This window comes from Podarcis muralis, chromosome 3, assembly GCF_964188315.1.
Source record: "Podarcis muralis chromosome 3, rPodMur119.hap1.1, whole genome shotgun sequence".
Lineage (NCBI taxonomy): Eukaryota > Metazoa > Chordata > Lepidosauria > Squamata > Lacertidae > Podarcis > Podarcis muralis.
In genome coordinates, this window is record NC_135657.1 from 36,130,616 (window position 1) to 36,143,955 (window position 13,340).

Here is a 13,340-nt window from a genome sequence, read left to right on the forward strand (position 1 = left end):
AACATTCATCTTTAATTTCTTTTCCCCATCCAAAAATATTTGACGGGTAATTATTTGTGCATTCCACACATTCATGGATGAGATAGTGAGTTGGCTCTCTGGAGGCTCATAAAAACTTCTGCAAGCTATTAACATCAACTTATCAAAGGACCAGCTGTACTCTGTACAGAGAGTCATGCTACTCTCTGTACTGGGTAAGAAATGGCTTTCCTTCCCCATTACTTTCAGATGGTTTTAGTCTCCTTAAAAATACAACAACACAGGGAGAGAAGAGATGTGAGTGAGGTTAGGCTCACAAGAGCATATGGGTTTATTTGGCATAGCAACCCGGTCAAGTTGGGACAAAGGATTAAACTCTGATTGAATGTTGTCAGGGCCATGCACGACCAAAAATCCCTGTCAAGCACACAAGGTCAGCCTGAGCCACCTCCAATGTAAACAAAGACAAGTTACAGAAAGGCTTCCTCAGATTAGTTACCAGGCAATAAATTATATTTTCTCTCTCTCTCTCTCTCTCTCTCTCTCTCTCTCTCTCACACACACACACACACACACACACAAATACACACAGAGAGACAACTGCATTCCAAACATCACAGGCATTTAGCCACTAAGCTTCTAATGCCCAACTCACAAAACAGCAATCCTTAAAACAAGTTTTGAGTACTGCTTATAAACCATAGCCAAAACTGAACTCTCCTTATTTATGAGGTATTCCAAGTGTGCGTGCACAGGTAAATATATTTATAAAAACAAAGAGCAATCACTAGACTAAACTGCACCCCTGTTTCTACATCTATTTACATAGCAATGCTGCAGTATATTTGCCACATAAGCATCCCTGTTTACATAGAATAGGGGGAGGGAAGAAGATGAAGCATGTTCCTTAACTTGATTTAGCCTCACGATTCCACACTGTGATAGAACTGAAGTTCCAGTAAATCTTTGCAATGGTCAGGTCAGGAGTCAAGCTGTAATCTTGCCTGCATGGCTCACTTGGAGAAGAATCTTCAGGGACAATCCAAATGTGCAAAACAGCTGATGCACATCGCATAGATAGAGATCTATGTTTAATACCCATCTGGGCATAGCCATCGTGACTAGCAGCCTGAATCAATGAATGCAACCATGTTGGCACTTCCTTTTTCAGTGCTTAACTATATGCTATACTCATTGTGTGGCTTGTAGCCACATTGTGGGATTTTAAAACATTAATCCTAGGTGAAAAAATATATATCAAGAGGACAGTACACAGAGAAAGGCCATGAGTACAGCTAAAGTACCTTGGTATCTGTTTCAATTAGTGATGTTGTGGTGGGGAAGCTCCCGGTGGAGCTTTCTGTCTTCCGATTCTGTCTGATTCTGCTTTATAAACATTAAAATAATCAAGAGCCCACTCTAAACGTAACATAGCATCTGCAATGGTTTGCTCCAAATGCTTGATTTACCTGGAATCTTGTCCTCTCTGCTGCATAAACCTGGTAGTGAAGCATGGCCTGCAGAACCTTCTTGTGACCTCCAGGCACTAAGCAAACCGCCCCGAGGATCTCCAGCACAGCAATCTTGGTTTTGATGTTCTCAGTCCGTAAACTCTGAGAGATTATATTGATGCTTTCTGGATGGGCCAGGACGTGTGCCCGACCCTGGGAGTTGTTCATCAGAGCCTTGATGCACCCTATAACGGATGTGTGTATGCGGCTCTCGGACGTCTCATAGTCCATGCTCTTCAGGAAGTTCAGCAAGCAGGTCAGGCCATCCAACTCAATAAATCTCGTCACAAACCTGAACGGAGGCAAGAAGAGGGAAATAATATCAAGGCCCTGTGTGTAGGAATAGAGAACTGAACAACTAATTTATCATGTTACTCTGAAAAAACCCACACATATACAAGTGTAACCTGAGGATCCTCGCAACCTTTTCATCAGCAGTATAAAGAATGAAATAAAATATTTGCACATTAGGGCCAGGTCACATCAGCATCTGATCAAATAGTAAAATTGCCTCTTTACTGCACCATGTTAGGGTCTTGATAGCATCTGAGCAAAGTCCTGTATCTGGACATTCCCCTGCATGCAGCGGGGGGGGGGGGGCTACTTGTGGAAAAACTCAGAGAAGAATAATTAAGCTAGAATATTTTCCTTCCCATCTAATTTCTATGCACATTGTTTTATCTGGGAAAGCATTCATTCATGTGTTTTCCCATCTCCAGTTTGAGAAGATGTGCAGTCCAGGAAGAATTTTACCACATGCTGTTTGCATAGCCTAATTCTAGGCTTGCTGCAGAGGATTCCAAGATGTATGTGTTATTCATTACTACAAACATTGCAATCAAGCAAAATGTCCATGGTTAGGTTTGAATGGCTTAAGAACTACTTTGTGCTTGGCAACAAGTGAGGACAAACCCCTTACGAATTGAGAGGTGGACATTTTTTGATAAGCAACAGAGAAGCTCTAGATATCCAGATGTGGTTGGCGTACAATTCCCATCAACCCCAACCACTGGCCATGCTGGCTACTTCCAACAACATCTGGAAAGCCACAGGTTCCCAATCCCTGCTTTATAGCTTTAGCCATGTAATGAATAAAACAAATAGTTCAATTCTGAGAGAGAGAGAGAGAGAGAGAGAGAGAGAGAGAGAGAGAGAGAGAGAAATGATTATAACTCATTGATAAGTGCCTTTGAAATGGAAATCAGCAGTATGAAGCCTTTCAAGCCAAGGATGGAGCCGACACATTTTCAGTGCTTCTGGCACAGTGGTTGCATCTTGTATAGGGTTGCACTGTATCTAATTCACATATTTGCAGTTTTGAGACTTGGCAGCAGCAGATCACACAACTCCATAACATCCTATTGTTTTGGATTGCCTCCTTAACATATTACATATACACTATTTATAAGCTTTGCTTTTGCTCCCATAATATATATAAACAATATATACACCAGTAATATGGGATCTGGGGTATGCTCTCTTCGCTCCAACAAGGACATTTGAGAGTCTGTGTAGAACTTGGGCCAGATTGGATGACTGTCTTATGATCTACCCCTTTAGTAACTTCATCCAGTTGGTTTCGTCCAGAAACCAGGCAAAACCAAAATACGTTCAGTATGAGGTCTGGTGCCTCTTTAAGCCTGACCTTTAAAAATTGGTCCATGCAGGCAAGCCTTGAGAGTAAACACAAATACCACAAATAGTTACACAGAAATGTGTTAAATGGCAGTGATGTGATCATCTGTTGAGAATAACAGGACTCACTTCCAGCCTCAGCTGATTTAAGCAACAAGCGGAACATTCCTAGTCTTGCATTTCTCTTCTCCAGAAAAGGCAGAAGTTGTTTGGTGTACAATACGCAGTTCATTCATTTAAAGAGCATCTTTGCATTTGCACTGTAGTGCTGGTAATTACCTGGGCCTCTAAATGAATTTGTGCTTCTGCCCTGGTTTTTAAGGTTCAATATATGCAGCGTGTGGCATGAACCTTTCTACATGTTCTTTCTCTATGACCTAAACAGGGTGTGGCCAATTTGTGGCATGGGTGTCACAAGGAGTCTATAGCATGCCTGAGCAAGAAGAGAGGGGCCATGGACCTAACTGTGGCACAGAGCAGCCTTTTCCAACCTAGTACTCTCCAGATATTTTGGACTATAACTCCCGTAATTCCTGACCTCTGGGCCGTGTTGGCTGGAGGATGAGAGGAGTTTAGTCATTCAAAATATCTGGATGACTGCAGAAGGCTAGTGTAAAGCAAAGCCAATACATCTGCCTGACACTCCAGTTTTGCAGAAAAGAATGGCAGACCAAGTTGATGGATTATGTTGAAATGGCTAAAATGACCGGAAGAATCAGAAATCAAGAATACCGAAATTTAAATAAGGAATAGGGGGAAATTATAATTTATCCTAAAAAACCCATTGCAAACAGTTAAAATCGTTAGTAGGACAGGAATAATACTTGTAGTTTAATGGTGAAGTTTGGACACAATGGAGAGGTAAAAGATTTGGATTATTATAAAAGATGCAGAAGGAAAGGATTAACAATAGGACCCACAAAGGGGAGGAGGGAAGTCCAGGAAATTCTTTGGAATCTTGTTTCGATGTTGTATGTTAGATATGTGACTGTAAAATTTTAATCTGAAAAACCAAATAAATAAAGTTATGCTCTCCAGTTTTGCTCTGCCACCTGGTCCACTGCATAGTAGGCTTAAGCCTAGCTCTCACATACTGTATATTGCTATAGGATTGGTGGTATAAAAGGGTTTGGTGGTTATACCTCTTCAGAGTATAGGTGAGACTTCCATAACTGAATGTTCCTCAATAATAGAAACAATGAACTCCACACATAAAAAACTAGAAATCCAGAAAAAGGAGTTCTAGTTCTACCTTCTCCCTAATATCCTGGCTTTCTACATGCACAGAACATGGAACTGTTTTGTATGAAGTTACAAGAGACCCCACCTAGAAGCAGGGTTTACTAGTTAATCTGCTCCTTAAAGCTGCACTAGGATGAATTGTTTTAAATCTAAAATGTTCTGGGTAAAAGACAGGCCACCACTTCCCTGTACACACTGCAAAACTAGCTGGCGGAAGTGGTACATAAAGCCTGCCACGGCCTCCATATGAAAAGTTGCACTGCTAGTAAAGGATGAGGCTGTGTGGAAGGCAGGATATTCCCGCCCTACCCGCAGGCAAAGCAAAGTTTCCCAAGCTAGCTGAAGCAAAGATCCTTTACATGAGAAGGCAAGAACACCACTAACAAATCCTGGATCTCTGCCCTTCCTGAATTTGGCAACAGAATAGGCTTAATCAACCAGATAGAGCAGAGGTTATCAGAAGTGTGACAAGGCAAAACTCGGCCAAAATAAAGGATGAACTCCTCTGTCCTTAAAAATAAAAAGAGGGTGGAAATATTTCTTGGCAACAGGTGGGGAAACTCGCTTTCTTGACACCTTTCCATTTTCTTTACGAAAGCTCCGCTGCAATCCCTCAAGGTCCTGCCTGTTCCCAAGCAGAGCTTTTTAAAATTTTCTTTTTCGCTTTACTCTGCCTCTCCAAGATCTATTGATGACTAACAGGAGCAACAGTACAGCTTTCCCATATGCTTCTAGCCTGAAATTTTTTTTTTATAACCCCCGTTGTTTATGGCGGCAACTCACAAGGAAAATTTCACATCCTTCCAATCGTTTCCTTCATTTTATTGTGGGTTTGTCCCTAAGCAATGTGGTAATTGGGCCAATCTGTTACTGTGCCTTAAAGCTGAAGCACACATACAGTAGTGTCTTATGTTGTATGCTAGGTTTTTGTCCTAATTGAGGGATGCATTCAGCTGCTGCTCTCAAAAGTTGATTCTATTATGACACTTACATCCCGAAGGGCCTATTCACCGTCCAGAGAGAAATCTTAGTACAGAATGGATCTATGATTCTCAGTATAAAGAAAAAGTAACAAACTGAACCAGGCTGTACCATGTACCATGAACATAGCATCTCTGTAACTGCCAGGTCTGCTTCTTAAAAAGAATAAAGGGCTTCAGTAGGTGGGGAAGGAACATGCCCATCAAATAAATATGATGCAGCCTGGTCCATTTATTCCCTTGTCACTAAACCTCAGCCTGTATGAAATACTAAACTCCACAGGGTTCCCATCACCCCCCAGAATTTCTCCAGAGCTTTGAACCTCAACATGTCCACTGATGCACACATCCCATGCTCTTTCCAGTCATCTTAACTTTTGCTCCCACAATCCCAAAAGATCTTGGAAGCAGAATAGATTCTGCAGATGTGCTTGATTTGCTGCAATTATTCCAAGCACACAATTCAGATTTCCTCAGTACAAAGGTTGGCCTTCTTTGGCAGAAGATGCACAATCCAAATTCTAATTAAGTCAGCAGGCCATATAAACGCTACCCAAAGTTGGCAATTATTATTGCAAGGATTTAGATGAACATGATGTGCAAAGCTTAGCCACCAATGAAACAGGCATGGTTAGAAAATGAGCATTGGGGTCAGGGATAGGAAACCTGTGACCTTTCAGATGGCTCAGCTTCCATCACTCCTGACCAATAGCCATTGCTGTCTGGGGCCGATGACAATGTCTGGAAGATCCCAAGTCTCCCCCCACCCTGATCCAGACACTGCTGTTGGTACCCCAGATTCCATCAGCTGGGTAACTTTGCAGCTTCTAAGTATACAGTGCTACTATCAAGGAAGCACTGAAGGGACTCTAAACAGCAAGCTTTCTTCTTCAATTCCAAGCCTAGTATTTTGATGGCCTCTGTACGAAGCAGCTCACGAATGGGATCTGATACGGCCACGGGTCCCTCCATTGCAGCCTTCCCATTAAAGAGGGAACTGGCTCAGTCATCAGTCACTGGCACACAGCCCACTTGGCAACTTACACATTGAGTCACTGGAAATTAGTTGAGACGTGGGGACTTAACTCAAAATTTAGCTTGGCTATAGCTACGAAGGAGAAGCGGGGGGAGAAGTACTTCGGGTTGTAGCCAGCGATTTAAGAGCAAAGACTTTATGTGACAGTTTGTGGGTGCTGGTGCTGACACTCATTAGGGCTGTTATAAACAGAGGAAATAAATGCCTGCTGTCGGGAGTAGCCAGCCAATATAATGCTGGGGGGGGGGGAGCTGTAGTTGAGTGGAGAATTCCCATACCCCACTCCCACAGATTTCACAAAGAGGAGCCTGTCTCTAAAAAATTAAATAAATAATAAATAGACTTTCCGGGAGTGATAGAGTATCATGGTGAATGGAGGTTGTGGAGGTGAGATGACCCTATGCTTACTATAACAACCAAGCGGGAACATTTTTCGTCTCTTTTGAGCATGATGCGAAAAGCAGCAGCTGACTAATAGCCATTAGGCACCATTGGTTACAAATGAAAAATCTTATTAATATTAAATAATAACAAGCAACAAGGGTAGTGCTGTAGCATCTTGAAGGTCCCAAATTCAATCCCCACCATCTTCAGGCAGGGCTGGAATCGTCTCCTGTTTGATACCCTGGAGCAGTGTTTCCCAACCGGTGTTCCGCGGCACACGAGTGTGCCGTGAGACGTTGCCTCGTGTGCCGCGAGATGCCTGGAGGGAGGCGGGCGAGTCGGGCGGCGAGAGGCGGGGCGGCGGCGGCGAGGAGAGGCCGCGCCTCCTGCTGTTGCCTGGCGCTCCTCCTCGCATCCGGAAGCGCTGCCTGGGCGCCTCCGCGCGACTCTGCCTCGCTGGGTTTGGTCTCCCAGCAGAGACGGGTCACACGCGCCCCTCCCTCCCTCCCTCAGCCTGCGCGGAGGGAAAGCCAGAGAGAGGCATCGCTCCTGCGCGGCGGGAGAGGGAGCAGCCGGAGCGATGCCCCAAACGAACGCATGGGACCGGAGGGGAAATCCTCTCCGAGGCGGATTGAGCGCAGCTGAGAGAAGCCTTTCGAGGAGCTGCCGTGTCCCCTGGAAACCCCCTTCCCAGCTCTGCCTCAGCCGCCGCCGCCTCAGTTGCCGCCGTCCCTCAGTCCCTCGCTCTGCTGCCTCCTCCCACCCCCAAAGCTTGGAGGTTCCCCAGCAAGGGGGAGGGAAAAAACTTTCACTTTTGTGCGTCCCTCCCGGCGTGACGCTGCGCGCTGACGTCACGGGGCGGGGCTTTAATGGTGGTGTGCCGCGAGATTTTTTTTCAGTAAACAGGTGTGCCGTTGCCCAAAAACATTTGGGAAACACTGCCCTGGAGAGCTGCAGCCAATCAGGGGAGAGAATACTGAGCTAGATAGACCAATGTCTTCTTTCTATGCTCCCTCCCTGCGAGAAGTGAGGTTACAGGGAACCAGGCAGAGGGCCTTCTCAGTAATGGCGCCCGCCCTGTGGAACGCCGTCCCACCAGATGTCAAGGAAATAAGCAACTATCTTACTTTTAAAAGATATTTGAAGGCAGTCCTGTTTAGGGAAGTTTTTAATGTTTGACGTTTTATTGTGCTTTTAATTTTTGTTGGGAGCTGCCCAGAGTGGCTAGGGAAACCCAGTCAGATGGGCAGGATATAAGTAAATTGTTGTTGTTGTTGTTGTTATCCTGTGATGTAGCTTCTGCCTGTCCACCTTTCTTTTACAACTGTTTTGCTTACATAAATAATATTATGCTCCTTCCATCTTAGCAAACATGGTTATACCCCTAATTACCATTTTTTCCTTTATTATACCAGACAATTGGGATAGCTTCCAGGTTGTTGCTAAGCTGATTTTAACAGCACTTCATTAGTTACTGCAGCCTAACAAGATTGCAAACAGATTGTATTATATTTTACGCCCATTAATTTAGTAAACCTTTGGATTAGCCTGTTCCTTTATCACTTTACAATCCTATCAAATATGAATGAAGTCTGCACTTGATCAGGGAAGACAGGGAGCCCACCCACTAATCGCCCCCCAAAAAGGGAGCATGTTCACCATTTAGAATAACTGCCAAGAATGCAATACGATTGCAAATATACCTATATAAATATATTTCCCTGTCTGGAGAGAAGAAGCCTGTAAAGAAGAGAATATAATTCCCCAAGTTTTGCTGGTAATTCTAGGCACAGAGTTTCACAAAGTGTGATTTGCAAACTACTAGAATATTGACAGGGAGAAACTTAGTCCGTGACTGCTGTTGGCCCAGGTGCCTTGAATTGGAGATTAAGCAATACGAAGAAAAGGAATATGTATGAAGTAAGGGGAGAAGCAGTAGAGCAGGTTATCCGAAGGTTGGATGGAGTATTAAACCCTTTTAATATATAAGGAATTTGGTAGTTGCCACATTATCAAGTTTTGCTCACATCAGAATGCCTCTTGCATCAAGTGCTCATTTATACCCAAGCCCCTCGTGCATTTGTTGGGATAAAAAAACAATCCCAGCTAATACGATGCAAAATTATACACCCAAAAATGTATATAAAAGGCTGCATCCAATGTTTGTCATGCTCAAAGGAGACCCACTGAAATTAATAGGCATGAGTAACATGAGTTCATTCATTTCATTAGGTCTATCATCGTTTTATGAGTATAAACACCAAAGTGTTTTGACACAGTCATGTGCATTGTTTTATTCATCTGTACCTGTGCTGGTGTTTTTTGGAAACATGGAATTTATCTGTGTATAATATTATACTGGAATAATGTATATAATATGTGATAATTGCTTGCATTTTTTAGTGGAACTCCTTTCCGCCGAGATCAAGACAGGAACTGGAAAAATCAATAAGCTCAACCTCAAAATTTTCAGAAAATTCCATGCACAAATGGACAGGTGAGGAAAGAGTTGCAATATGATGTAGGACCCAAGTGGATAAAGTTAATAGGGTTGAGTGCAGAGGCAGGGAACACTTCTTCTGCTGTGCATCACATTGTCCTGGGGGCAATCTGTCAGGGGCTGGGGGGAGTGCAGCTGGATCCAGCAATGGGCACAGCCAGAACCAAATGTGCATGGGGCACTTCTTTTTTTCTGCCATGCCCTTTCTCTCTCTCTTTTTCCTAAAGGTAAAGGTAAAGGTACCCCTGCCCGTACGGGCCAGTCTTGACAGACACTGGGGTTGTGCGCCCATCTCACTTAAGAGGCCGGGGGCCAGCGCTGTCCGCAGACACTTCCGGGTCACGTGGCCAGCGTGACAAAGCTGCATCTGGCGAGCCAGCGCAGCACACGGAACGCCATTTACCTTCCCGCCAGTAAGCGGTCCCTATTTATCTACTTGCACCCGGGGGTGCTTTTGAACTGCTAGGTTGGCAGGCGCTGGGACCGAGCAGCGGGAGCGCACCCCGCCGCGGGGATTCGAACCGCCGACCTTTTGATCGGCAAGCCCTAGGCGCTGAGGCTTTTACCCACAGCGCCACCCGCGTCCCTCTCTTTTTCCTACCTTTCCCCTAATTTTGTCCCTCCTTGCTACCCACTTGAAACTAGACAGGTGGACACACCCACATGCAGACCTTGGGCCACAAATTGCACATCCGATGGTTCGGAGGGAAGGTTGACATGGAAGATCCAGCAGGTTCGAAAAGGAAGAAGCTTATGATGACGACATGTGGTTTAAGAATCACTGCCGTATTTTAGATCCAGAGGAAAGTTGGCAGGTTTGAATGCAGCCGTGCAGATTCCCTGAGCTTCCCCCATCCCTTCAACAGTTCCATACTGGTTAACCTCAGAGAGAAAAGAACTTTTCTCCACAGTCATGACAACTACACTCCCTCTGTGATTTTAGAGAACCAAATTAAGAGAACAGTCAAAACACTATACTTCTCCATGTTAGCTGATCTCAGCTCATGGCCCAAGAAGTGTGTGGTGTGGGGAGAGAGGATGGATAATTACCTCATGGGCTGAGTCCTCAGAGCTGTCTTCAAGTCTTCAACTATTTTATTCCTCATTTCCGTTTCTTCTTCATCAAATGCATACAAAGTCTGCATCTGTTTGGACGAAGCAAAGAAACAGTGACAAATCCAGCACTGGACGAAAGTTCAGAGAAATCTGAGGCTACTGAGCAACTCAGGATTCATCCACAAGAGCTTTTGCCAAACTAAACTGGAGATGCTGCTGGGAAACTCACCAAGAAAGCAAAGTCTTCTCCAGCAACAAAGCTGGGTAAAAATGAGCTTCTGCCTAAGGACCAAAGAAGTCTGTGTCTTTAAGTGCAAAGTTGTTGCTTTTAACCAAATGGACACTGTGGGGTGGCTGATATGGATCAGAATTCCAGTGTGGGAATTTTAATCTCCTTCTACCTCACCACCCAAGGTCCTGATTCAGTTTGTGCCTCCAGCATAAGCAATTTAGTTAAGGGGGAAACTCTCATGCACTTTACTTGGGAGCTTTCACCCCTTTGCAAATACCAGTATGGGGACCCCCAACACAGATTAGGACCACAGTAGGGAAAATCCCCTAACCTCCTATAACTAGGATCCCAAACTGGATCGGGCACCTAGCTTGCAATGAGGTAGGAAAAAATCACAGGGCCAGAGCCAATTTGCCAAGTGGGAAAATTACTGCCCGGCTCAGAATAGGGCAGCCAATGAAGTCTATAGCAAGGGCATGCATGCACAAACAGTCAATATCTGAGGGAAGGAGATCTGGTGACGAATTGGGTGAGGAGGCCTGGGCAGACCTCAATTTATTCCCCAAGCGTGGACCCAAGTGTTGCCCACCAGCGCAGTTGGCTCCGCCTCTGGGGAGGGCCTGAACAGTAGCCTGCCTGTGATTGGCCAATTTGGAGTCCTGGCTAGTGTGCGACTCCACAGGCCAAGCCATGCTGGCCCGGCCTTTCACCCCGGCACCAATGCTAAGAGCTGGATTGTGAAGAAGACAGGGCCAGGCAGCATCACCCCCTGACCATTTAAAGGGTAAGCTGACTTTTTAAAACAACAACAAGAAGAAGAACAACCATGTGCTTAGGAGCATCATTTGGTTTGGCCCTAACTAAAGCTGCAATCCTAAGAGTGGTTACTGTATTAGGTTAAAAGAAAATCACAAAGGAATGGAAGCCCTGTTGAATACAATGCAACTCATTTCTGAGTAAATCTGCTTAGCACATCTTGTTTTTCACTTTGGGTCCATTTTGAATGAATATACTGTGATGAAAGCTAAGGCGAGCTTGAAGAAACAGCCATGCTCCGTCCTTCCAAGGCACTTATAATAACATCTTACAAACAGCGAAGTCTTTCATGCAGTGTTCAGCACAAATCAGATAAAATCTCACTTTCCTTGGAGAGCCTCTTTGCCCCACTCCCCGCTTCTCCACAAGCCCTTCTGTGTCACTTTGTGTTTGCAATTCATGCCATGCCAACACATGTCAAATCTTCAGGGTGGTCAGTTGATGAAGCAATGTGACTCTTATACACTCTGCAGCTGGCACAGGGAACTGGATTTAACTCCAGGGAAATACATACACTGATTCACGCTAAAGTCAAATTCGCTCAGTTAAACGGAGCAAGCCTCCTCTTCATCTAAGGGAGAGCAACTGATAGAAAACAAGGAAATAATGTTTGTGCCGGCATCCCTTCCACAAAGCCAGAAACAAAACAAAACTGAAGCGCTCTAGCATGTCATGTGACCTGTGGCCCTCCAGCTTCCTACATCCTTGTCCAACAGCCATGGTGTCTGGGGCTGATGGGAGTTGGAATCCAGCAATATCTGTGGGCCACAGGTTCCCTATTCCTGTCCTAGAGAATCATGCTTATTTGGGGGGAAGATGCAGTCTCAATGACAGGTTCCTCAGAATGTGATCTGGAGCTAAACTTGTATTCTTTTCTGCAGTGGCTTATCAGCACCCTCTCTTTTTTCTACAGCACCGGGGAAGGGGGTTGACCCACCAGTGCCCACTTTTGAAACACTCATATACTGAATTTTATCATCCCTATGATTTAGGGTGCCATGAGTATACAACTAGAGCTTGGTTGAAATTGAAGGATTCCTGAATCCAAAACAAAACAAAACAGAGCCAAATAATCCCAGCATTCTGGGATAATTATAGACAATTAGAAGCTGCTGGCAGCAAAAAGTTCTACTCACACCAGTCTTGGCCTCCACAATTGTTTCACTTCATTACCATGAAGTCATTTCATTGTGTAGTCAAATGACTGCTCTGTCATGACAGTCGTGTGACCACACAATGAAATGACTTCATGGTAATTTATATGTCACCTTCGCTTTCTAGGGGTGGTGCTTACCTGACACCACTTCGATGGAGATTGCTAAAATGACCCTATCAAAGATGGAATGTGGTAGGTAGGTGGTCTACACAGCCTCTGCAGCTAGCACTAGCGGGCAGGAGCAGCACCATCGTCATAACCAATAATATTTCTATACGGCTTAATATGCAAAATCCCTAAGCAATCTACATAAAACACAGTAAGATTGGAAAAGGGAGATGTATATACGACATTTGAAACCCACAATGGAAAGAAATGCATCGTAAAAACAGAGAAGCCATCTCTAAAACATGCAGTTAAATATCAATAATCTTACGAGTCAGAGAATGCCTGCTTAAAAAGATGGGTCTTTAAGAGGTGTCTCAACCCTGTCCAGACAGGGGAGGTTGGCGTATAAGTCAAAGCTGATGGAAGACACTCCACATCACTGAGCCCATTTCAGCCTCAAAGGACAGCGAGGGATCCAGAAGTACCCCCAAGATACATATCTGCCCCATCAGATGGAGTGTAACCCCATCTACATCTCAGAGCACATTGCAGACTCATCACCATCTAGACCTGCTATGTCCTCATTCCTTTTAATCTGCCTGCACCTTAATTTGAACTGCAATTCTATACACCCTCACCTGAGAGCAAATCTCACTGAACTCAATGAGACTTGCTTCTGAGCAGGCACACATAGGATTACACTGT

General features: G+C 44.6%; 1 protein-coding gene across 4 annotated transcripts in view; it reads right to left on the reverse strand.

Annotated features, from left to right (window-relative positions):
- Positions 1-13,340, reverse strand: part of DAAM2 (dishevelled associated activator of morphogenesis 2) — a 228,822-nt gene that overhangs the window by 70,704 nt on the left and 144,778 nt on the right. For all 4 annotated transcript variants that reach the window (XM_077925643.1, XM_077925642.1, XM_077925644.1 and 1 more), the window contains 2 exons: positions 10,318-10,412; positions 1,449-1,782 (listed from right to left, as the gene is read on the reverse strand). In XM_077925643.1, the coding sequence (XP_077781769.1) occupies positions 1,449-1,782; positions 10,318-10,412 (429 nt within the window). The remainder of the gene's footprint in view (positions 1-1,448; positions 1,783-10,317; positions 10,413-13,340) is intronic.